Source organism: Molothrus ater, chromosome 10 (assembly GCF_012460135.2).
Source record: "Molothrus ater isolate BHLD 08-10-18 breed brown headed cowbird chromosome 10, BPBGC_Mater_1.1, whole genome shotgun sequence".
NCBI lineage: Eukaryota > Metazoa > Chordata > Aves > Passeriformes > Icteridae > Molothrus > Molothrus ater.
In genome coordinates, this window is record NC_050487.2 from 16,284,041 (window position 1) to 16,307,885 (window position 23,845).

At 42.6% G+C, this 23,845-nt stretch overlaps 2 protein-coding genes across 3 annotated transcripts in view; both read left to right on the forward strand.

Moving 5' to 3' along the window:
- The window catches only part of PSMD1 (proteasome 26S subunit, non-ATPase 1), a 66,155-nt gene extending 64,665 nt beyond the window's left edge, over positions 1-1,490 (forward strand). The window contains exons 24-25 of the mRNA XM_036388763.2: positions 315-469; positions 1,271-1,490. Of these exons, the coding sequence (XP_036244656.1) occupies positions 315-461 (147 nt within the window). The 3' untranslated portion in view covers positions 462-469; positions 1,271-1,490. The remainder of the gene's footprint in view (positions 1-314; positions 470-1,270) is intronic.
- A 5,660-nt stretch (positions 1,491-7,150) lies between these two features.
- Positions 7,151-23,845, forward strand: part of ARMC9 (armadillo repeat containing 9) — a 59,798-nt gene continuing 43,103 nt past the window's right edge. For both annotated transcript variants that reach the window (XM_036388647.2, XM_036388649.2), the window contains exons 1-9: positions 7,151-7,189; positions 7,720-7,807; positions 8,333-8,452; positions 8,932-9,102; positions 10,116-10,271; positions 11,918-12,010; positions 12,644-12,668; positions 17,338-17,495; positions 19,317-19,415. In XM_036388647.2, coding sequence (XP_036244540.1) covers positions 7,757-7,807; positions 8,333-8,452; positions 8,932-9,102; positions 10,116-10,271; positions 11,918-12,010; positions 12,644-12,668; positions 17,338-17,495; positions 19,317-19,415 — 873 coding nt within the window. In that variant the 5' untranslated portion in view covers positions 7,151-7,189; positions 7,720-7,756. The remainder of the gene's footprint in view (positions 7,190-7,719; positions 7,808-8,332; positions 8,453-8,931; positions 9,103-10,115; positions 10,272-11,917; positions 12,011-12,643; positions 12,669-17,337; positions 17,496-19,316; positions 19,416-23,845) is intronic.

A 23,845-nucleotide genomic window follows, 5' to 3' on the forward strand; every position in this document is an offset into this window, starting at 1 on the left:
TAAAGCAATTACAGTTCAATTAGTTTTCATGTGGAAAGCCTCAGACTGGGAATGGGGTAAAGCTGTGAATACAGATGTCACTTTCTGTTGAACTGAGACCTAGATAGAAGAAATATGAAAAGTAACCTAGATAGACTCTGCCTGTTCCATGCCCTGATCAGGCAGAGATCCAGGTGAGTGTCAGATGCTTTGCTCTCTGAAACTCCTTCCTGCTGAGGAGTCTCATATGGCCTAGGATAGACTCTGTGGCCACAAACACTCCACCATGAGGCAGAGGCAAGCAGCTCTAAATGCTCATGGCACTTGTCTTGCAGCTTTCCATTGGAGGCATCATCATCCTGAAGGACACCAGTGAAGACATGGAGGAGCTGGTTGAACCCGTGGCAGCTCATGGTCCGAAGATTGAGGAAGAGGAGCAAGAACCTGAACCACCAGAGCCCTTTGAGTACATTGATGATTAAGGCCTGAGGTACAGTGTAGTGTGTAGAGTCTCCTTTTTAAATCCCAATGAAGGAAAAGCCTCTTTGTACCAAGTGAAGCAGTTACCAGCACTCAGCACTCTTGGTTTAGCTCTTTGACAGCTTTTGTGGCAGATTTAGAAAAAAGCTCTGTCCTAATTCTAAGAGTTTGGCAGCTTAGAAATCCACAAATTCATTCTTTTTGGTCAGGCCTGACCCAGTTGTACTGGATCTGCTTTCTAATCTGGCAGGCTTAACTGCTCTTGAGTAGAGCCTGACTGGGCAAAGAGCAGTGCAGGGGTCACAGGGACAAGTCAGCTCCTGAAAGATGGTCCCAGAGGGGCAAATAGTTTACATAACAAAGCTGACATCTACTTGACCTCAGGGTGCCAGGATTTGTCAAAACAGAACTACTGTTCTGCTCCCTGGAGTTGCCTAGTCTTCCCAGCAGTTCTTAGCAGTATTTAAAGACACTTCAGTCATGGGCTCTGAATGCTAGTGTAGATCTGTTTCAGGCAATAAATGGTGCAGTTCTCAGGTTCCTTGGTTAAACTGCCTGAATGGATGTGCAAGTTTCTCACTGAGAGGCAGAAATCCAGTTGCTTTATTTCCAAATATGGGCTGGCATGTCTCAGGGCTCCCAGGAGCAGAGATTATGCACTTGAATTGGTGGACGGGCACGGAAACAAAGTCCTTGCTAAAAACTATAAATGTTGTGTCAGTGACAGGCTTGGGTGAGTGTGTGGGGCCAACCACAAGAAGCCTTAATTAAATACATTTGATTTTCTCGTTTCTCTCTCTCCCTCCTCCAGGGCCATGTCATCTAAAGAAGACACTATGCTTGATATCAGAAAGACAGGCATGAAGACCTTCCTATTGAGATCTGATGTTCAGTGCATGCATCCCCAATCTGTGCTGAGCTGAAGCTGATAGTCCGTGTTTTATGGCTGAAGAACAGATATATGCTATTTAGTGTACTCTTTCACAAAACCTTGTTTTCAAATAAATATATTAAAAACTCTTGACATAAAACTTGCTAAAAACAAAAAAAAAAGGAAAAGGAAGTCTGAAAACTTTTGCTCTCCCCAAATGTTAAAAACTAAACTCATACTGTGCATCCTTGTCCAGCAGAGCTTGATTGACTGCTCCTCTGTACAATCATTGGGATCTGTACACACCTCTGCACTTGTTGAGGATGAGCAAGGTCACAACTGCAGCCTGGCCCAGCCATAGCACTGATGCCACAGAGGGCAGGTCTCTGCTTGCCAGCAGCTGCACAGATGAGGTCTGCTTCCAGATTCCCTCTGTGATCTTCCCCCTTGCTTATCCTGGTATTCATGTGATGGTGTGGGGCTGACAGAAGGGCTCTGGGTGTTAATGATGGGGAAATAGGGGGCATGTTTTTCCTTGTTTCACAGAATCCCTTTTCTTTTGTGTGTGTGCTTTCACCAAATATGAGCAAAATAGCTGATATGAGCAGGTTACATTGCAAGCCTAGATGGAGTGGACCCAGACATGTAACTTGTCACACTGATGTGTTTCATTAGCTAAGGGGGAATTTTAGTCAGAGATATGGAATGAGGAGCAGTCAGAAGGAAGGAATGGTGCTCCACCATTCACTATCCAGCTGGCCCTTCACCTTTTGGGCTGTAACACTTCAAAGGGTGTCTCAGCAGCAAGCCAGGGACTGCAGCCCAGGTCTGCTGCCAGCAAATGCTGGGTGAAGCTCCATCATTTGAAACAGCACATAAATGCAATGAGGTTTTTATTGTATCTGTGTGTGGGGAGAGTATTTTATCCATGTGAACATACCACCATCTCACGTGCCTTGGTAATAATGGAAGATAAATCTTGAATGTAGTGCTTGGGAGCTTCTCCAGCAGATGGCTTATTTTGTTGAATGCTATATATCCCACTATAGCAATGGGATAGTCTGCCTTTGTTCTCTACAAAACTAAGGAATACTGAGCAGAGATGTGGGACTGAAAGCCAGTTTTGAGTTCTACGCTTCAGGTAGAAGTCCCTCAAGTTGAAATGTCTCAGGTTGCTGGTTAGAGCTTGCAGTTCTCAGCATCATCCAGATCTGTTCTCCAATGGAGTGGAGCCAGGAATGGAGCCAAGAACCTGAAATGGCTACAGACAATGTTATTGTCAGTAAACCTGGAAACAAAGAGGGAAACACTGCTTCAATCCCATGGTCAAAGACCTGGTATTGTGGTGTAAGAAACAGAAGCTGGACAAATGTACATTGGTGTCTTCTGGTGCTGCAGTTCCTTCTCTTTGAATGGATACCTGTATCCCTTACTCCAGCATGTTCTGCCAATGCCAACCAATAATGGTGTGTGGTGTTTTTCAGGTAATTTGTTAGTAATGCCTTGTGTTGTAAAATACTGTGGAGAGGGAAAGACATTGGGAGGTGAAAACCCCTCATTTCAGGCTGTTCAGCAACCTGCCAGAGACCAGATATTGCTAGAGGATTTCTAAAGTCCAAGTAGAAGTACTGGGAACAGCTGGCTCAGAAGGACCTAAAGTCCTGAATTGGTGCTTTGGCCCAGCTGTGAACAATGCTGCTTTTCATGGGACTTTTGGCCACACTTTTCTAATTGCAACAGATTTTTCAGGATCATCAAAACAAACCTGATGCTTGCTGCAGGTCCTCAGTGAGGCTGTGTAAATCTGTATGTACAGAGCAGCTCCCACCAAGCCACTGGGTACTGCCTGGGGCACCATGGAGGACTCCTGATTCTTGTGCTAAATTATTCTCTTGTGCCTGTAAGATCCCTACTGCTCTGGCAGTGACGTTTCCCCAGAGCTCCCTTAGCACAAGCAAATGTAAAAACCTCAGTCCCAGACTGATTTCTGAGCTGTTATTCTAGGGCCACGAGGTAATTTCCACACACAGATTTTTACAGGAGATTTTGGTGACTGTGGAAGGAAAAGGCCATGTGAGCCAGGCTGGGGACACCAGGAGGGAACTGGGAATTGGCCTGTCCTCACTTCCCCATCTCTGTCACTCGGTGGTTTCTTCTCTCACTGTGTAAAGGATAGCACTCATAGAAAAGCATCCACTGTTTTTGTTTTCTCCCCCAGCTGCTGTTTTTTCCTCCTGGGACAGGAAGATGCTGGTCTGTGTCTCATGAGATACGTGTGTAGCTCAGGCTGTTTCCTCACAGGACAGTGCTCAAAAGACTCCAGATAGCACTAGAAATGCTCTTACAGAGTGCTTTTGAGAGTTTGTGCTACAAAACATGTCCAGACTATAGAATGATCCCATACATGCAATTTTATTTTTTTTTGATCTCTACATAATTCTTCAGTTTACTAATCAGGCTGCTGAGGGTGCTGTTCTGTGACCACTTGAGGTCACATGGTGCTTGAATGAGGTGCTGAGCTTTGCTCAGTTTCCAGGGTGCCACTTGGGAAATTCGGAAATGGCCAACCTGTGAGAGTTGAAAACAATATGAAGAGGCTTATATAGCCCTAAGAGGATTCTAGTAAACCTCTAGGAAGAGTGTAGGAATGTTCTGGAGATACAACAGGAAACCTCCAGAAAGATTAGAAAAACATCAATGAAATGGCCAGGAAATGTCCAAAAATCTTTTGGAAAGGTGCTAGAAAACCTCTGAGAAGGCTCTGGAAACTGGTGGGATCCTGCCCTCGTGCTAAGGGGTCTGACCAGTTTCTCTCAGGCAGATGAAGCCAATAAGAGCAGGACTGGCTCAATGCTTTGAATAATGTCATTTGTTTCAGTGACTCATTAGTGCTGAGGAAGTGCTGCTCTCCTGGGCCTATCTGGGGATGCTGCAGAGGGACCCACCCTGATTGTTTGTCAGGGGCTAATTGGACCTAAACACTCCTGACTTTGCCAGAGTGAGAGGCGGGGATGACAGGAAGCTGCTTCTATCCCTCCTGACTAATGGGTTTCATCTCAATTAACCCTAGTGCAAATTAAATCACTTCTAAAGCATGCTGCTCTGACAGATCCCAGAGTCCCTCCAGGAGGCCCTGGACATTTCCTTTGCCTCCCTTTTCCACTCCTTAACTCGGATGCAAGCCCCCTGCTTGGCACCAATGGTGCTGGGACTGAAGTGGTGGTGGAGATGTTGGAGGTAAAGCTCCCAAGGCAAGAGGTCTTCAAGGAGGGGGCTGAGAGCCCCAAGCCCCCCAGCATTGCTGTTCCTTCCCTGCAGGCATTCAGTGGCCTCATCCTCTCACCTCTCCCCATCACTCTCCCTTATCTCTGCCCTTCCTTCCAGGGCCAGGAAAAGCTCTTCCTCCTTGCCTTTCAGAGAGAAGGGTGGGCACTGCTGATAATAATGATGATGTTGGCCGTTTATCTCCTGCATCCTGGTGGCTGAAGCACCCTCCACCCTCACCCCTGCCAAATGCCAGCCAGCCCCAGGCTCTTCCCTTGCTTGCTGCTCTTGGCGTGGGTGACTGGTTGGGTTTCAGCCCAGCTCTGGGGCCACCTTGAGCCTGCAGCAGTGGCAGGACAGGAGAGTTGGTAATCATGGACATTTCAGGACTGTGCAAGCCTTGTGTGGTTTGCTTGTACCCTCTGCTGGGACCAATGGGCCTGAAGGCCTTCAACCGAGGGTGCTGTTCTTTGCCCAGGCAGTTTTATGTGGAAGCAAGGGTCTTTGGTCCCTCAGTGAAAGAAACTCCTTGGGCAGACCTGGTTCAATGTGTTCCTCCAGCACTTGTGGGGATTAGCCTTGCCCATGCTCTGTGTCTTGGGAGGAGATGCTGCCTCAGCTTCTGGAATTGGCTTGACTTGGCCTCTGAAATCCTGCTCTGTGGGCAAATGTTCCAGCTGGCAGCAGCCAGGATCTGGAGTTTTGTTTTGAGCTCTATACTCCAGTTCCTGGCATTGGTTGCACAGCTAAAGCTCTGGGTTTTGCTTAGAAGAAATGCCTATGCAGGTGCTCAGGTGAGCCATCAGTGTCTCTGCCACTGGGGAATCAGTGTTACCCACATATGGCAGAGAGGTGACTCAAGAGCATAATCCCAGACATCTCTGCCCAGTCCACTTATTCTGGTGGGCCCTGCTGCCTGACAGGGTTTGGTTCAGCAATGTTTTTGTCTGGGTTTTTTTCTTTGTTTGCAGAGCATGAGCAGAAAATGGGCACAGGAGTGTCTACCCAGTAAGGGTCCAGGTGAAGCAGGTTCTGGGGAGCAGGGCAGAGTACTTGGGGGGACACCCTGGGTTTGCTGGCCACTGCCTGGGTGCAGGGTTGGCCAAGGGGAAGGACAGTGTTTTGGTGGCAACAGCATCCCTGGCCAAGGGTATAAATAGCTGCTCTGGTGACCCAGGGAAGAATGGCTGCACAGGCGAGGTTAATTGTCAGCAGAAATTATGGGGACATTGCTCCTCCCAAGATAACCTGCAAGGGATGAGGCATGAACAAATTTTTCCCCTTCAGAGTGAAGGAAAAAGGGCCTGAAATATTGGTGCAGTGTCTTTGTTCTCAGTTTTAGGGTGGCTCTCCCATTTCATTGTTTTTTTTCCATTCCGTGTCAATGAGAACCAAGATGGATTAACTTATTGTCTCCCCATCATGCCTTCCCGGAGGAGGAACTGAGATAGCTCCTGCAGGGCTGGGCAAATTCTCTGTTTAATTTAACCTCACATCATGGTCTTTTTTATTTTTAGCTTAAGCATGAAATCTGGGGTTCAGGGGTGGACAAGAAGCAGCTGAAAATAATTTGCTGGAAACATCTGCATTGGACAGTAGAGTTAGAGTTCATGGGCTCCTTCACAGATGAAATCTGATGCTTGCTTCTCTTACAGGTTTTGCAGTTTCCTCCTGAGTGGCTGGACAGGCCATTGGTCTGTGTCGGTGGCATGGGACAGGTGGCCATTGGTCTGTGTTGGTGGCAGCACCAAAGCTGTGCTGGTGTGATGAGGGCAGTGAGGCTCGCTGGGAGTGGGGATGTTTCTCCTGATGATGAAGCTCTCCGTCTGCTGTTTCTGTGCACCCAGTTCCCAGACTATTTTGTCCATATTATTTTTTTTCTAATGGAGCATCTCTAGCTCTTCCTTTCTCCCAGGCCCCTGCCATTTTGGGCCGGATTGCCTTGCTGTGACTGAAAAGCAGCTCTCTCACACCGAGACCCCGGGCAGCACCTACCTGATCATACAAGGCTGTCTTACTGCGCGCAGCTAACGTGCCCTGGAAACCTGATCTTAGTGGGGGAAAGTTCATTAGCACTGTTAATTGAAGAGGCACAAAGATTCCATAAGGGGCTTGGCCAATCCACCCCTTTGCTTTGGCGGGAGTTCCATCAGGCATGGACTTGTCGGACGGTGCCGCCCGGGCTCATCGCTCCGTGCCACGGCCGGGCTCAGCCTCCTCCCGTCCCGCTCGCTCCCCGCAAAGCTCCGCCCTCTTCGCCCGACATCTCTTTCAGACGAAACTTCTAAGCGGGAAGGCTTTTCCCGGCCCAAGGCGGAGCGGGGACACAAGAGGCCCGGTTGGGGCCGTTCGTCATTTTCAAACCCGAACCGCCCCCAGAGCCCCCCGCAGCCACCTCAGGCCGCCGCTGCAGCTCCGCCGCCGCGCCACAGGGGGCGCTGCCCGCCCCACAGCCACGGGCACGCCCTCGCCGCGTAACGCGCGGGCCCCGGGTGGCGATTGGCTGAGAGTGGTCACGTGCGCGAGACGCGGCGCGGGGGCGGGGCCACGGTTGCCGGGGCGACACCGGCGGCGGCTGAGGGGAGATTGGGACAGGTGGGAATGGGGGACAGGGGGAATGGGACACCTGGGAATGGGGGACAGGAGGGAATGGGACACCGGGGAATGGGGGACGTGGGGAATGGGGAACGTGGGAATGGGGGACGGGGAGCGAGTGGGAGTGAGGGACAGGGGGAATGGGGGACGGGTGAGGGAGGAGTGGGGGAGATAGGGGATTGGGGCAGGGGAAGTTGAGGGGGGATTGGGGCGGGTGAAAATGTGGGAGGGGTGGGACTGGGGCAAGGCAGAATGTGGGGCAGGAGGAGCTGGGACAGGGAGGATGTGAGGCAGTGGGACGTGGTGCAGGTGAGAGTGGGGCAGGTAGACCTTGCGCTCCTGTGTGTGTGTGTGTGTGTGTCTGTCTGTCTGTCTGTCTGTCTGTCTGCCTGCCTGCCTGCCTGCCTGCCTGCCTGTCTGTCTGTCTGTCTGTGTCTCTCCTCATGCCCTCTGGAGATGCCGTGGCTGGGGGGCTGTGCTGTGTGAGCCCTGTGCTCTGCACTAACACCCCCTTCTTTGCCATTTTCCAGCTTTATCAGCGATGAGAAGTAGCAGCAGCCCTTAGCAATGGGTGATGTTTTAGCCTATGAGGCCGAGTTACTTGGACTAGTGAAAGAGGTTGGTTTTCTCTCTTTATTTATTTTCTTTTTTTTTTTTTTTTTTAATAATTCTTGCAAGGCAAGATTTCTCAGTGTCTGCATTCAGTGTCAGGCATTGTAATGGAGGCCTAAATTCTGGAGCTATTTATCTGGCTGAGTGTGGCTACACTCTGAAATTGTGCTGACTTCTCTCATGCTCTGTCAGTTCAAAAGGCTCAATGTCCATTAAATGCCAGCAGTAAATTTTCTTCTTTGGTTGAATGAAATTACTGGCTAAACCAAGAGGCATCATTCTTTGAGAGATGGTGTGCTCAGTTGTCTCTAGGATGCAGGAGAAAATTCAGAGACGGTGTTTTCCTGCCATGAGGTACCAGTTCTTGGTTTATAACTTTGCAGTCTTTGGCATTTGTGAACCATCCTGCAGAGAAACTTTGGCATTTAATGGGCCATTAATTGAAGCATTAATCACCTAAAAAAGGATTAATCATTTACTGAAGCAATAATCATCTGACAAATGTTGTTCCTCTATGTTTTTATCTTGCAGTATTTGGATTTTGCCGGATTTCAAGAAACAGTGAAAGTATTTAAAAAGGAATGTAAAATAAAAGGGAAGCCACTACCTAAACCAGCAAATGTTTCCTCAGAAGATTCATTGCCTGTTCAGGTAATACATCATTTACACTTACTTTGAGTAATAATGAAAACAGAGGTCAATATCCACCCTGTGAGTTATCACAACAGTGAATTGTCTGAACAGATTCTTGATTATTTGAAGAAATCTCCTGTTAGTCTTCTTCAGCACAGGAGCCTTCAAGTTTGCAGTTGGGGTTATTTTTTTTCACAACTGCAGTCATTTTGAACTCAAGGCATTAGTTTTAATTTACACTACTTTAAGTTTTTACTGATCTGCTTGAAAATGTGGGCTTTGCTTCTTGTATTGACGGTTGATTCAGGCTCTCAAAGTTACTAAAGATACATGAAGAAAGAATATTTGGGTGGTCACTGAATGGTGGGACATTTGTGAATAAAACTTTTAATTGGAAGTGTTCAGATGGCACTGGAATTCTTCATCACTAACCTGCTGCTAAGAATATGTGGCTTTTCTGTGTTTGGGTTTTCACTTGATGCTTTTCCCTTTCACAGGAAGAAATGCTTACAGCATTTGAAGATGGTGATCAGAAAGTTTTCTTCCAGCTCTGGGAGGAGCATATTTTGTCTTCAGTCCATGACAGTGATCCAGTTGCTCAGAACCTGGAGTTCTATCTCCACATCTACTTTGCCACCTTCCTCTTGAAACAAACTATGGGAAAGCCTGTAAGTTTAGTTCACAATTCAAATCTCAGATTGCTGTTGTTTGTTTCACTTCATTTATTTGTCTTTAGTATGGATGAGGATGGGATATTTTCTAAGAATTATTCCAAGGATATGTATCCAGTTTTGGCCACAGTCTGCATTTTTTAGTTCAGCCAGATCTTTTGTATTGTGGAGTACAGAGATGGAAGTTGGAGCTGTCCTTATCCCAAAGTTCCTGAATATTTCAACTCAGAAAATACCAGAATGGCAATATTTTCACACTTGTAATTGTACATCATAGCAGATTCTTAAAATATTTATTTTGCTTGAAGTTTGGACTTGAGCTGTGAGTTGAAATACAATAATTTCTGATTAAATGGCAAAGCTCAGTTTTGACCAGCTCAATATATCATGCTGAGAAATACAAATCCCAAGATGTTATAAAACAAAATCTCTGTTACATGGGACTTTTATGGTGAAGAGACATTTAAGTAGCCTGGATTCAGCCAGATCAGCCAGGGCTTAATAGCTCCTGGCCTTCACCTGTCAGCTGCTACAGGAGTGTTTGGATGCCTGCTGTCTGTTTTCCAGCCTCTAAGGAGCTTTTGTTCTGTTCTGTGTGCCAGCTCCACTTCCCACTGCTGTGCAAGTGGATTTTTTTGTTTCTGCACTTACCACTGAAATAAAGTATGTCTAAAGTATGTGTTGTCTCTCTTCCCTGAGTGTAGCAATGGCATTTTTCTTTAAAAGTCTAGCCTGAAGTGAACAGGAATAATTTACATTCAAAAAGCAATTGTATGTCTCTTCTTTCTTTGGACCTGGATGAGAAAAATAACAGCATTGTTTTACATTTTCCTTTATGACTGGTGAAAACATACAGTATGTTCTCTAGTTAAATAAATACTGATTTTTAAATAACAAATATACTGGAATTTCAAATTTGGTATTAATATACTTGGGTCTCTTATTTGCCAGCTTTACAGTGCATTTAGAATGGTAGTTTTCTAAATTAAAAATGCTGCTTTATTTCCTAGGACAAAGCTGAACTTGATGACAGGATTGCTTATTTCAAGGCATACCTGGAAACAAAAGGAGCTGCACTGAGCCAGACTACAGAGTTTCTTCCCTTCTATGCTTTGCCATTTGTTCCAAACCCCATGGTACATCCTTCCTTTAAAGAACTTTTCCAGGTCAGTGTCTGTGTGGCAGAGATGGTTTTGTGGTGACTTACACTGACATACCTACACAAATTTGTTTGTAAAGCATGTTTTGGTATTTTTTAGAGTTATTTGCTCTGAATGCTTCCCTGACCATGTGGACAGTTGTGCTGGCCTGGCTGAGCAGCTGTGGGCAGCCACTCTGGTGCAAGGAGATGTCTTCAGCCCGCATTGCTGCCACCCTGCTTTTGATACCAAATCAAAGCTTAAGTGATACTTGCCCTGGGCTGACTGTGGATGTACCAGCTGATGAGGAGCTCCAGTTTAACACCAAAAAAAGGCATATCCTGCCATTTTCCTTTGGGACTAACTATAAATAATGAGATAGATGGTTGACCTCAGAGATGGAATATGACTACTCGTTTTTAATTATACTTAGCAGCATTTTTTTTAATGTGTTATCTAAGACGAGATCCTCAGGTTTATTCTGAGTAACCCAGGGCCCAAGCTCTTAGTCCACACTCACTCATATTTTCTTGTGGGAATTGTTCAACTCATTCCATGTTAGTGTTGAAATACAGATTGTTTTATGTTTGAGAAAGAGCAGCAGTGAGTCACTAGTTTACAAAGCAGAGTTCTTATGGCATATATTTTTCTCAGGCATCTGATGCTTTATATAGCTGGAGTTCCTGTCAGTTTGTGTAATACATCTTGAAAAATCATATGCACTCCTCTCTGTAGGAGACAAGGTTCCTTTGGTAATATACAGTGTCCTGTGGTACACCACTGTCTGGATACTGAATTGGTAAATGCAACAAGTAAATTCTGTACACTCTCCAGCATGGTGAAATAAGGGCAAATCTGAGCTGTGAGAACAGCTTGCAATATATATGTATACAGCAGTAAATTTAGGGAGCTCCTGGTACTTGTTGGAAGACAGAGCTTTTTTTTCATTGGCTGGCTTTTCCTCAAGCAGAAACCAGCTTCACTAAAGGCTTGAAATAGAAGGCATGACTATTTGGTGGATTCCTAGGTGTAGTTTGACTTTTTCCCTTAACTGTTATTTCCTTGTCAGTATGAGACACTACGTCAGGCAGAGGACAGCATTCCAGTTAATGCTCTGAGTCTGTTCTGGTCTGTTTTTCCTGCATTGGCTGTTTTTCTCCAAATCCTTATTTTAGAAACATTGTACCCACCAGTGTCATGTCATGATGCTTGCAGTAGTTATTGACAAAACTTACAATTCCCAAATCTTGTTAGGAGCAAAGGATGAAAACTGAGCTGTGCAAAATACAAATTTTGTACTCTATTTAATATATGTGAAAATAATTTTTTATCTTTTTCTCAAGTTGCTTGTCTTTTAAAGGTGCTTTTATTTTCAGGACAGTTGTTTGTGTATATAAGCCACCAACACTATGTGACAGTTTTGTACTTTAAATAAAGATACATTGTGTTTCTAGAACTCTTATTTAGGAATAATACTGAACTCCCCTCTGACTTCTGTACTTTCATGGGGAGTGAGCAAATACATTCACATCAGTAACAGTGAAGGGAAAATCTTTTAAATCCAGTGCTGGCTGCCTTGTTTGCTAGTGGGAAATTGCTGTGATTCAAGCAGTACTTTCTACAGAGTGTACATATTTGGTGAACAACTGTCATTATTTGTTTTTCTTTTCAAGGATTCTTGGACACTGGATTTAAGGACAAGATTGGAAACGTTCCTGTCTCTTGCTCTCAAAGCCAGACAGACTCCTCGGCTTCTCACTATATTTGTATCCTTCTAAGAAAACACTCTGCAGATAACTAGAAATAATGTAAAGAGGCAGTATAATTTATTGTAAGAGTGTGCTGATAGGATTTATTGCAGAATTGCAGTAACATTGCAGTTCAGTGTTTTTATGACAGGGAGCATTGTTTATATTCTACATTCAAAAACAAACTTTTGAAAAAGTCATATAAAGACCATGTCCAGATCCATATGAACCTACATGCTTGTCATGTGATCAGTCTTTGTTTCCATGTATAAATACAGGATGCCCAAAGGCACCAACCTGACCTGACTTCTTTCTTAGCATTTCTAAAGCTGTTAGTCTTTTAAATTAGCCTTTCAGGGACTAGCTGAAAGTTTTCCAGGGCTTTTATTTGGGGCATATTATCCAGGGCAAATTATTTCATCTCTCATAGGTCAGCGAAAGATCTCAAGTCCCTAGGCAATATTGCAAGTTGTGCACTTATGAGATTTTTATGTCTTTATTGTTGATTTATGTATTCTCTAGAGCATCAGGCACTTGCAGTTTGCTGGGATAGTAAGAATACCTGGCTTGGTTCAGGTTCTCATTCTGAGTCTCTGGAACAAACGCTGAAAAGGTGCACATTTTCCTGATCTGCTTTTACTCATGCAACAGAAGGAGAGTGGACAGTGCAACAAAGGTAAATACGGGGCTGTGGTAAGGATGTTCTGTAAAATTGTCAGGGGCTGTGAAAGTAGTGGGGGGTTTACTATCTGCAGGGGTGGGGAAACCAGTGATGCATAGCAGAAAGTCCTTGGAAATCCAGGTCCCAGCTTTGGTGATAGCTATTGATAGCTTTTCAAACTCAGTAACGTTCAAGCAGTCCATAAGTATCAGTAAATATGGACTAGAAATGGGAAAGGACCTAGTAGTGGGATTTGTATTAAACATCTATTCTGTTCTGAAACATGGTAAAAACAAGTGGAGAACTCCATTCAAAGCATACCAGTGGAGAACTCCATACAAAGCATACCAGCTTTCCTTTTCTAGTTCTGATGAAAGTAAGGTGCCTCAGATTCCTTTCCCTTGCTTCCAGGTTTTATGTCTCATTCAGTTGTTCTGATGATCTTAGACAAAGTTGATTTTTGTTCCTAATTACTCATTTTGTTTAAATAGTACCTCCTAAAATAGTGCATATTAGTATATCCTGAATAAGAATGTGTTCATTTAAATGGGACTGGCTGATATGTTGCATTTTGAGGTACGCTGCTTATACACGCTTTATTGTGTGTGTGTGACTTGTGGTCCTCTAGAAATAATAATTTCAGCACAGAATCCTGTTAGATGGTGGTAACACTTGAAACATGTGCCTTTTGAAAATCAGGTCAATAAATAGAACTTAGGATTTCCAACTACCTTTCATTGAGTTTTTTCACTTGACTTTCTGCATATACTTTCTAGTTATGGATTTATATGAGACCAATTGGATTCTTAAAATGACTTTTCCTCTTGAGTTATTTTATCTGTAGGTTTATCCTGAAGATTTACTTTTTGTAGATTAGGCAGAAAGTTAGGTATTCTCCCAGTGTGAGTTCCATGTGTTTCTTTGTTATTTTGTGCTTTGTGTTGTTGCATTAGACTTTAGAATAATAGAATAATACAAAGATCTCTTGGATTTTTATTTTCCAGAAGTTACAATTTTTCCTTGTGGAGGACTTTACTGAAGGCAATAATCCCATGCTCTTATTAAAAACAAATAACTACCCAATTGTACCTGACTTATTTAGGGCCTAATTAGTTTTAATTTGGGCAGGTTCTGTGCTTTGTGCAGGCACTGTCATGGAATTCAATTCATGCAGGTCAGCCTGAATTTGCAGATCTGTTATGTGACTTGGAGGTTGAGTCAGTTTGGATTTTTCATAAAGGTTACTTGAGGACTGTCTCATATGAAGGTTTTGGATCCAAGAGGTTATTTTTGCAGTATGCTGTTCCCATCACATGGGATCCACAGCACTTACTCGCTGCTGGAGAATATTTACTTTATCAGTGAAGGGGAAATGCAAAGGAAATTTACAGGCAACATATGAATGAAGAGCAGTATGGCAGAATCCTGAAAACACCTTTTTTAAATAGTTGCCAGTCATCAGTCTGACATGCTGAAATACTTCATGTTTGGGTGGGTTGGTGTAAATGCTTTTGAGGGTGGTCTGGAGTGTTCAGTGTGTTTACCTTGCCCGCTTTGCCTGCTACACTAAACTTTACCTGGTCTTTACCAGCCTTTACCTGGCTTCTTACCCATTTGCTAAAAAATTTCAGTTCCTGTATGACTTCCAAAACTATTTGTGTGGCAGCTATGCTTAACTTACAGTTCTCCCATATGTTTTCAGTTTGGCTGGAAAGGAAAAAATTGCAGAATGGTTGGCATCTTGCATAGAGAGCTTCAGACTTTCTTTGTGTCCTCTCTGCTAACAGGAACTGAGGGAATGAGGTATTTGGAAGTGTGTTCAGCCACTGTTCCCTTCACTGCCTTATTTCAAACCTGTGGATGAGTTCACAGCCACTCTTCCACCGTTTTGGGGAGGAGGAGAGTGGTGGAAGTGTGTCAGGCTCCTGCACTAGAGAAGGTGGACTGTGACTTACCTGTCTGTGAAGATTTGCTAAAGTCTGATCATTTATGTGGAAAAGTGTCAGTTTAGAGTATGGGTAGTAATTTTTGAGCAAGAAGGAGACTCCTGCTTCTCCTGAGAGCAAGATTCAGTGTCCAACAGCAGCTCCTGAGACCTGCAGCTCCTCTGCTCAGAGCTCTGCTTTGCTGTGTGCAGGAACTCAGCTGGCTGGAGTCAGTGCTTCTGGACAAGTATGTGAAGGTGGGCTGAGATTAGACAGAAAGAGACAGAGCAAGTACAAGTTCAGGAAACAAGTGTTTCAGGTGTAGGTAAGTTTAAAGGAGTCTCTCACTTAGAAAAAGTTATCACTGAATTAAGTGCATATGTGTAACTCTTTGGCTGCTTGTAGGAAGTGGAGTTAGAAGACTTGACAATTACACACGTGAGAGAGCAGGCAAGAGTTCTGGTAGAAACATGCAGTAGTTAAGATGATAGCCAGTGCCAGCATCTTCATTTGGCAGTCACAAGCTTTACTGTATCTTGTATCTTCCTGCACCAGGAAGTTAGTCTTCTGTGCTGTATTTCCCCTCTTTTCATCGACATATGAATAATGTTTCTGGTAGGTGTTTGATCCAGAGCTTTTTTTATCTCCTTGATAAGCTTATCATACTGTACAAAGCATTTGTCAGTGCTGGGAGTTGTGTCTGGGAAAGAGAGAAGCCACAGTATTACTCTGATTCCTGTAATGGTGCAGTTTGATCACTGCTGCAAGATGACATAAAATGTCAGCTGAAATGCCTCTGAAGGTACCATTTTCTTTTACCAAATCTGGACTGGGATGACAATGATTTAACATCTTAAAAAAGGAATTTAATACTAATTTTTAGCTGGGCTGGTAGCTCCCTGATTTGTCTAAATGAATGCTGTTAGAGGGATATGGCAGGAGTGCCATGAGGGAATGGGGCAGCACAGAACCAGCTCTTCCTGTCTGAGCTTGGAACAGCTGCTTGCTGTTGTACAGGGATGAGAGCTTCCTGCTCTCCAGCAGGAGAAGCTGTCATGAAAGAATTTCCCCTTTTCAGTAAAATTACTTAGGTGTGAGAAGATCGTAATACATATTGCAAGATATGCCAAGACTTTGTGATTCCTTTTTGACAGCCTTTTCTCAGTTTATTATTGATAATCCCTGGATTTAACAGCCAAGAGGTAAAATTGGACCCTATTTCTGAATTTCCAAGACTAGTGTTCATGAGGTGCATTGAGTTTTGGTTATGTAGTTTTTTCCTGCTGACTGCAGTTGGAAGACATATTTTCATCACTGGAAATTTTCCCCACTGGGCTATGAAAAGTAAGCAAACTCTGAGAAGGGTTATGCTTTGTGATTTGGTGCTTCCAACTTTCCTCTGAGTGAAAGTCATGCTCTAGATACGTCCATTGGAAATTTACAAATTGAATGTGTTATGTCACAGTTAAATAAAAATATATTCCCATTTGCTCATCTAGGCAACAGAATAAAGTGCTGGAGTAGCTAGTTTTGTGCAGTGGTTGCTCTCAGAATCTTTTTTCAGTTTAGAAAAATGTTCTTATTTTGAAGCTGTATCATATTAAAGATGTGGTAGCATTTTAACAGTAATGGCTGTGAAATAAAAACAAAATCAAAGTTGAATTATTATCATCAAGGCTGAATAATTTGGTTGTCTTTGGAAGTCATCTCAACTCTACTGATTTTTAAGTTAGTATTGATTGAAGTTGAGATTAATATAATAGCTTACAGAATTGTAAAAAGCTTAGCAGTTTCAGCAGGATTGCTTAATGTTACTAGTGGTGTTTTGGTTATTGGTCTGGGTTTTTTTAAGGGCATTTTGCTGGATTTGTACAGGATCTGTGGCTTATTTATCAACGAGATAAACTGTGTCATATTGGGCTGTTTAGAACACTTCACTTAAACCCAGAAAGATTCTCAATCTGTGAGAGGGAATCCTACTTTTGTCTGAAACTCCACAGTCAAGCTGGTTCCTTCCCACTGTTTAACACAACCTCCTATGGTAACTATTGTATCTGTTTGCAGATGGGCCCTGATGCCACTTTCACAGCACTAAAGCAGTGCTGGCTTCTCAGCAAACTAATTTAAAACATAATGTTCTAGTAAAATACACAGCATCAGCTGTAACAACAGAATTATTGTGCCTCCCTTCATGGTTTTGTCTGGTCACAGAAATCTGCACTGTGGACCACAGCTCCAGGTTCAGTGCCCAGTTCCATGCAGAACACTGGCTTGGCTAGGTCTGAGACTGGGGTGGAGTACACAGATTCTGGTACTCACTTTGCTTTTGTCTCGAAAGTAATTGAACCCGAAGGAACAAAATGTATCAAAAATGTAACTTTTTTATTATTCAGATAGAAATGAAAGACAAATTTTCAGAAACTTAGGATATTAAAAATAAGCGATAGAGTTTACCATTAACCACTGAGTAATGGATTATCCTCTTCACAAATGTGTTCAGTAATGTTTACTGCCTTATAGTTGTGTTGCTACTGTAACTGTGAAGCAGTTGGTTCTTTGGACAATTAAGGCTTAATAAATACTCGTAGGTGTTGCAATGAAATGGAATCTTGCTAGAGGCATGAAATTATCCTTGTAGGCAAATGCCACACCTCAGAAATTGAGGTTGTCCTTTCAGAGCAGTAAAAAGGCTTGTGGGTTCTTTTGTCCTTTTGTTTGAATAGGTGATGTTATTTCTTTTTTTAATATTCTCTTGACAGAAATGATGCAACATCTTCATCAGCAGTTAGTGAAGCGTGAGCACAGGTACATGACCAACCTGAAACGATTGCGCAAGTTGCAGATGGACTACCGTGGTCTCCTTGAAGTCACTGCAGAGCTGGTGGATTCTTTGGAGGCCACTGTCACTGGCAAGATGGTAAGAGATGACCCAGATGTGCACTTGCTTCCACACCCCCAGAAAATGGAGACGAAAGGGTGAATTAAGCTTCATAGTTATGAGCATTTCTGTTAGAGCTGTGGCCCTTTACTAATGAAACACAGCATTTTGGATGAGCTGTTCTCCCATTGCCCTGGTGAAAGAGGATAAAAGAAATGCAAAAAGTGGGTTGAATTGTGCTGGCTCAGAAATCTTGAAAAAATTATCACCATCTCACAAGGCATCTCAGATCTCTTGTGCAAGTCCCCTTTTGAGCTTTGGCAGCAGCAGTTATTAGAGGGCATTCTGGTGATTACTGATTGCAGTCCAGCCCATCAACAATTGTTGTGTATTTAAAACTTCAGTCAGGTCTGTTTTAAATTCCACGGTAGTGGAAACAATATTCTTATCCAAAATTTTGGTGAGGAAAAGATTTGCTCTCTGTTCTGCTAAAGTGGACTTGTTAATTTAATTGATAAAGGGAACAGGGAGATAGGAGTGAATGAGTTATTCATCATGTGAAATGAGCCACTTGTATCTAAGTGGAGAAGGTACAACTTTCTTAGGAGTATTTTTTGTATGAAGTTGATTGTCTTTTTCATGTGTTGTGCTCCTCTGGGAGCATGAGTTCTGTGTAACCTGAAGGCTGTTCCTATGGCAGATGTTAGTGGCCTCTAGGTGCTTTTAAAGGAACTGTGAATTGTTAGCAGGGAGAACCACCTGGCATTTCCTGGGCTGCCTGCTGAAAAGTCAATATGTACCTTCCTCCTGTCATCAGCATGAACACCATATGGTTTGTTACTCTGCTCTGGGATCACTGCTGCTATTACTGCAGGGAAGAATTTGCTTTTGGATGGATTATGCTTTACAGCAGATTAGGGAAGGTATCTGCTCAACAATAAAATCACAGTCATTTATTTGCTGCCTCCCATTTACACTTCCGTGCTCTCCAGCGATATCCAATTACCCTCTGTGGTCGGGATCCGGACGCTGGCTCTCTTCTGTTGCGGATGTTGTTCAGTTTCCTTTGTGAGCCTCGTGCGGGGCACTTGTTTGGTGCTTCCCAGGTGTGTCCAGCTGAGGGTGCTCTTCTGCTAGGGATCCTGGATTCTGTCCGTTCTGAATCCAAAGTGGAGCTGGGTACTGAATAAAGTGATATTGAACTTACAGCGTTCTGAGTTTGAAGGGGTTCATTGTCCTGCTGAAGGTCTGGGAAGTGTCCTCAGTTGAATTTCTATAACCTCGGTCCTCTCATCTCTCTTCTGGGGAAGGTAATAAGTCTCCTGAAACCAAGGTGTTCTGTTGAAGTGTAGATTTCCCAAAACAAAACCACTAAACCCACTGAGATGTTTTGCATTGAAAAACAAAGTTCTGTACTGTGTAATTCATATTTATTCTCTCTGCTGTACAAGACAGTTGTGTAAGTTCTGCTCTTTAGGTAAACAACACATCAGCATTGTTTCAAGCTCAAAACTGCTTCATTTTTTAATTTGATTTGATTTTAAATCTTTTGATTCACAAAAATCTGTATGCAAATGGAGGGGTGACAAAATCTGGTTTTCTCCTAGACTCTCTGAACGTGTTAAGTACTAGTTTTGTGAATCACGTAACAATTCCCAGATAAAGAGAATTTACAGTTTTAAAATTTCTGTACAGAATGGTAGTTGCAGTATATACCTTGTGCTTGTGTCAGTGAGCCTCAGGTGTGTGATTTCTTACTTTAAAACAAACAAACAAACAGCCTTTAATATAGAAACACTTGTCTGGTAGAAAGTGTAAGTTTTATGTAATCCTGTTCTCATTTTGTTTCCTAATTTTTAGATTACACCAGAGTATATTCAAAATGTTTGTGCTTGCTTGTTTAGCAATCATTTGAAACAAACTGTAGCACACAACATTGACTTCACAAGGCCTGGAACTGTAAGTACAAATGTTCGGGATTTTTACAGTAACTGTCTAAAATGACAATACTACTTAAGCGACATATAGAACAATAAATGTTCTGTAATGGGAAAGACAAAACATAATATGTTCGAGCTTGTATAAGAATATGGCAATACATTGTTTTGTTGATCTCAGATGCTGGTCAATGACCTGATTGTGTAGTTATAGCTGTGTAAGTATGGTTAATTCTGTTATTGTGAGGACAGTAAAATTTGTGTCTGTTAAAATGCTAACAAAATGCTTTAAACAAACATTAATCATAAAAGTGCATCAAAATGTTTTACTAAGAAAATATTGTATACCACTGTTCTACAAAGACAAGCCAAGATCATGAACTGTTCTTACTGTTTTTGCCATGGCAGGCATTCATGTGTACTTAACTTTGTAGAAGGAGAACTTAGTGAAGTGTCAAAGGAAAAGCAGAAGAAAATAAAATTCCTGCTTCTTATTCTAGCCAAGGTTTTTAATAACAATGCTGCTATGGGTACATTTTGTTCTTCTTGAAAATTTGCTACATAGAGATAAGGAGATAATATAAATGCTTCCTTTTCTTTTCTATGTGCTAATATTTTCAGAGATAAGTATTATTCCTCATTGCTCTTCAGGCTGTTCTAAATGCCCTCACTTTCCTGTTAATTGTCAGAACTCCTTTCTCTGACCTGCCATGAGTTTAGGAGGTGCACTCTTATGCAGCCTGCAAAAGCTGCTATTTCAGGGTTTCAGGAAGGAACCAGCATCTGTTTGTCTGTTACCTCAATATTAGGTGCTGTCTGCTGCTCCCCTCTCTTCAGATTGATATCATATCCATAGTTTATCTCATCTCCCATCCTGTAATGTCCCTCCTCCCACCCCACCTTTCTTCTAACCAACAACTTTCAGATGTCTTTGCTCTTCCCTTGCCAGTGGCTTTTTGAGATAATGCTTTAGGTACCTTGGTAGTCTTCTGTATTTTTGCTATCTGATGTTGAGGTTGTGTGTGTTTCTCCTTCCCTGTATGGAGATCACCCATTCTGTACAGCCACGTGCCCTCTGCTCCTGCTCTCTGCTTGCATCAAGACTTCTCTTTTTCTCCTGTGCTTTCAAGGTTCTCATTTGCCCAGGGTTTTGCTTATTATTTCTATTCTTTTTATCATACATTGATCCTCTAGTCTCTTGAACCCTTTTAGAAAAGAGGCAGAGGGAAGTGTCATCATTAAGCAAGGTTCTGATTTCTGCTTCCCTAAAAGTGTCTCTAAAAGCATTTCTGCTCCAAAAGCACCTTTGCCACCAGACTTATGGCACTATGGCCACTTTGACACAGTCTCCACCAATGAAGATAGGTTAGAGAAAGAGAATATGTTGGTGGTAGATTTTTTTTCCCTGCTGTAAGTACATTTTTGTCTCCCTTCACTAGGTTACCCTGAGCAAAGCTGTGTTTTCCTGGCACAGTTGTATCTATTTTTATACTAGTCTTTGCTAGCAGAACTATTTCTGTGTGACTTTGTGGCTCATTTATCCACATTGTTTTAGGTAGGTGCTGTGAGAGCCAAGCTCTCTAGTGAAGGACCAGTCCAGTTATAGCCCTGAGGCTGTTTAGATTAAGGGTTTCTAGACTGGTTTAGGTCACGCCTTGACATTGAGGTTCTAGCAGCTACTGTGGTTGAACTCCCATGTTGTTTCTATAAGCAGATCCACACAGGCTCTCTGAGGCATTAGCCAAGTTTTGGAGGGCTAATCACAGTCTTTGCATATAGACAATAACTGCATCATAATCAGGTTTCCTCATCTTATCCTTTTGTCCCCTCTTGATCATATTTTCTTGTTTATTTCCCATGTAAAGGGTTCTGGTTTTATACATGAATAGCAAACATGTAGAAACACAAATAAATTTGAGAAGAAAAAATAGATATTTTCTTATGAAAGGAAAAATGAGATTCTTTTCTCATCCCAGAATATTTCTAACCACTCCCTGGCTTTGTTGATGCAGGAAGCCAGATGAGATGAACTAAAATTCTGACTGTTTGCCACTAGGCCACTCAGGCATGCCATTACTTTTTCTTCAAGGATTCAAGTACTTCATTGTTATACACTCAGATGTTATTGTTCTACCCTTAAGTGGTTTCAGGTTTTTGCATAAGTTTTGGAATAAAGCTGGAGGCACCGTGACCCAGACTAAGTAGCAGCACGAGTTCACAGCATCTGTGCTGGATTTGTGTTGCCAGATTCATTCACTTTTTGCCCATAACTACTTAGAGACACTAGAGTGTGGTCTTTCCAGCTACTCCATTTCAAACCTCCTGCTGTAAGGGGCAGCCAGATGCATAATTACAGAGAGAAGAGACTAGCAGAGGGGCAGCTACTTTGTTCATCCTTACCTTACCATCATCTTACCTCATTCTGTAGGCAAGATAAGTGAGAGGCTTAAAAATACTGTCATTGTCTAAAGGCTTTTATCAGGCATTAAATATGGTGGTTTGTTGGTTGTTAGGTTTTTTTCCCCCCCACTTCACCTTGAGTGTTCAGGATGATCCTGTCTCACTGACATCACCAATGTCAGGACAAGGCCCTGAAATAAATTGGTTCTGCTGGATCAATATCTCTATATAAATGAGCAGAAAAAGGAATCATTAGCAAGAATGCTAAAACTACATCATTCTCTGAGAACTGTACTTGAGCTTTAGAGTATATTTTGTTAAATCAGCTACACTGGTAGTTTTTAGTTACACTGGAAGGAGGATTATATGAGTGCTGTAACCAAAATGAAATATTGTCCAAGGAAATTAAGGAGTACACCTTGGATTATATCCTAGGTAGCATTATTTGTATGCAAAGTTGATTTTGTTCCCAGTACATTGCTCAACTCTTAATGTTGGAGAAAGTCATATTGTGTAGTAGAAAGCTGTGAGGTCTCAGGCTTTGAAATTACAATAAAGGTGACCTGTATCAGTTAATGTGCAAACATCAGCTTCCTGGCTTGTCCTCCCCCATGGCTGAAGGCCTGTCCTTTCAAACTGGAAGAAATCTGTATCAGGAGAAAAATCCCAGAGGCAAGTCTTACTGAGCTGGCTTTAAGACCTGGGGCAATGACAGCCAAAAGAGTTTTCCATTGTAATCATGCCCTGAAATCTTACCTAGCAAGGGCTTCTAGTGTCAGCTTTGTGTTCTCTGGTGAGCTGGATTGGATCTCATTCTTTTGCAGAGCAACTCCATGTCTCTCGCCTGCTCTGTGACTTCCTGGGTCAGCTTGTGAGCCTGATGTACAATCCATGAACAGGATGCATCTGCTGCATGCAGTGGCAGAGAGGTCACACTACTGTTACAGCTGGGAGATGTTTGCAAGGCCTCTAAAGCTCTGTTTCACCCTAAGGTTTTTCTCTTAGATGCAGTTGAATGTTATCTCCACCTTCCGTCATGTCATTTGGCATGTGGGTCCTGAATTGGGAGATAAGAAACCTGAGAGAATTGTCAGAGCAGAAGGTGGGGATTTAAGAATAGAAGGTCAGAGCAGCAGGTCTGACAAGCTGAAGAAAACATTTATTTAAGGAGTTAATAGATTCCTGACTTTTTAGTGTTCCTTTGGATAGGGAGCTGATGTAGGTAATGGTAAATTTGAAAAGTATACTTTCAAATACAGTAATCTATTACAGGAGTATCACAGTCCCTTATATTTTTAACACTCTTGAGATAAGCCAAGTTTTAATTATTTTTTTACCATTTTCCTTTTCTAGTCTTGATTTGTCTGGTGGATAAGAAGCAGAGTTTGTAGTTTTTGATGCCTGCAGTTTTCTGTTCAATACACATCATGAAGCCAAGAGGATTCTGGCTTTTTATCACAAACGCAGTACATTCACACTCCACCAAAAGTAGCACAGGCTCAAGTCTGAAACCCAACACCAGTTTTTTTTTGATTGAAGTAAGGTGTACAACTTCCTGGAATATTTTGAATGAGGAATAAGGTTCTCTAAGTTTTGGATTATAGGCAAAACAGGAACTGCTTCTTCAGATGTGCACTTTCTGTCAGTAATAGAGATGGGTGTAAACCACTGGAGAATCTTTCTGTGACCTGAAAGCTGTAAAATTGTTTGCATGTATTGCACCTGTGTCATGAAATAGAATAAATGCCCATTATGTTTTTGCTGCTATTCATTCTGATTATATTTACCCGTAGCTGCAATTAGGTGAATTAATGTCCCTTGCAAATTTTGGGTCTCTTTGGGTAGATCTCTACCACTCTTCAAGCTGTGGAAAACTAGTGGGGTGGTTTTTTTAAGTTCTGTCACTGGACAGAATTACCAGCTCATCTGGAAAGTTAAACTGTCACTTACAAACTGTGAACAAGAAAGATTTTTTAAATTTATTTTTGGGATAGTTGTAATGACTGCTATGGGCTCCTATTTTTCTTGTACTCTTTGCTTTTTTCCTCAAAT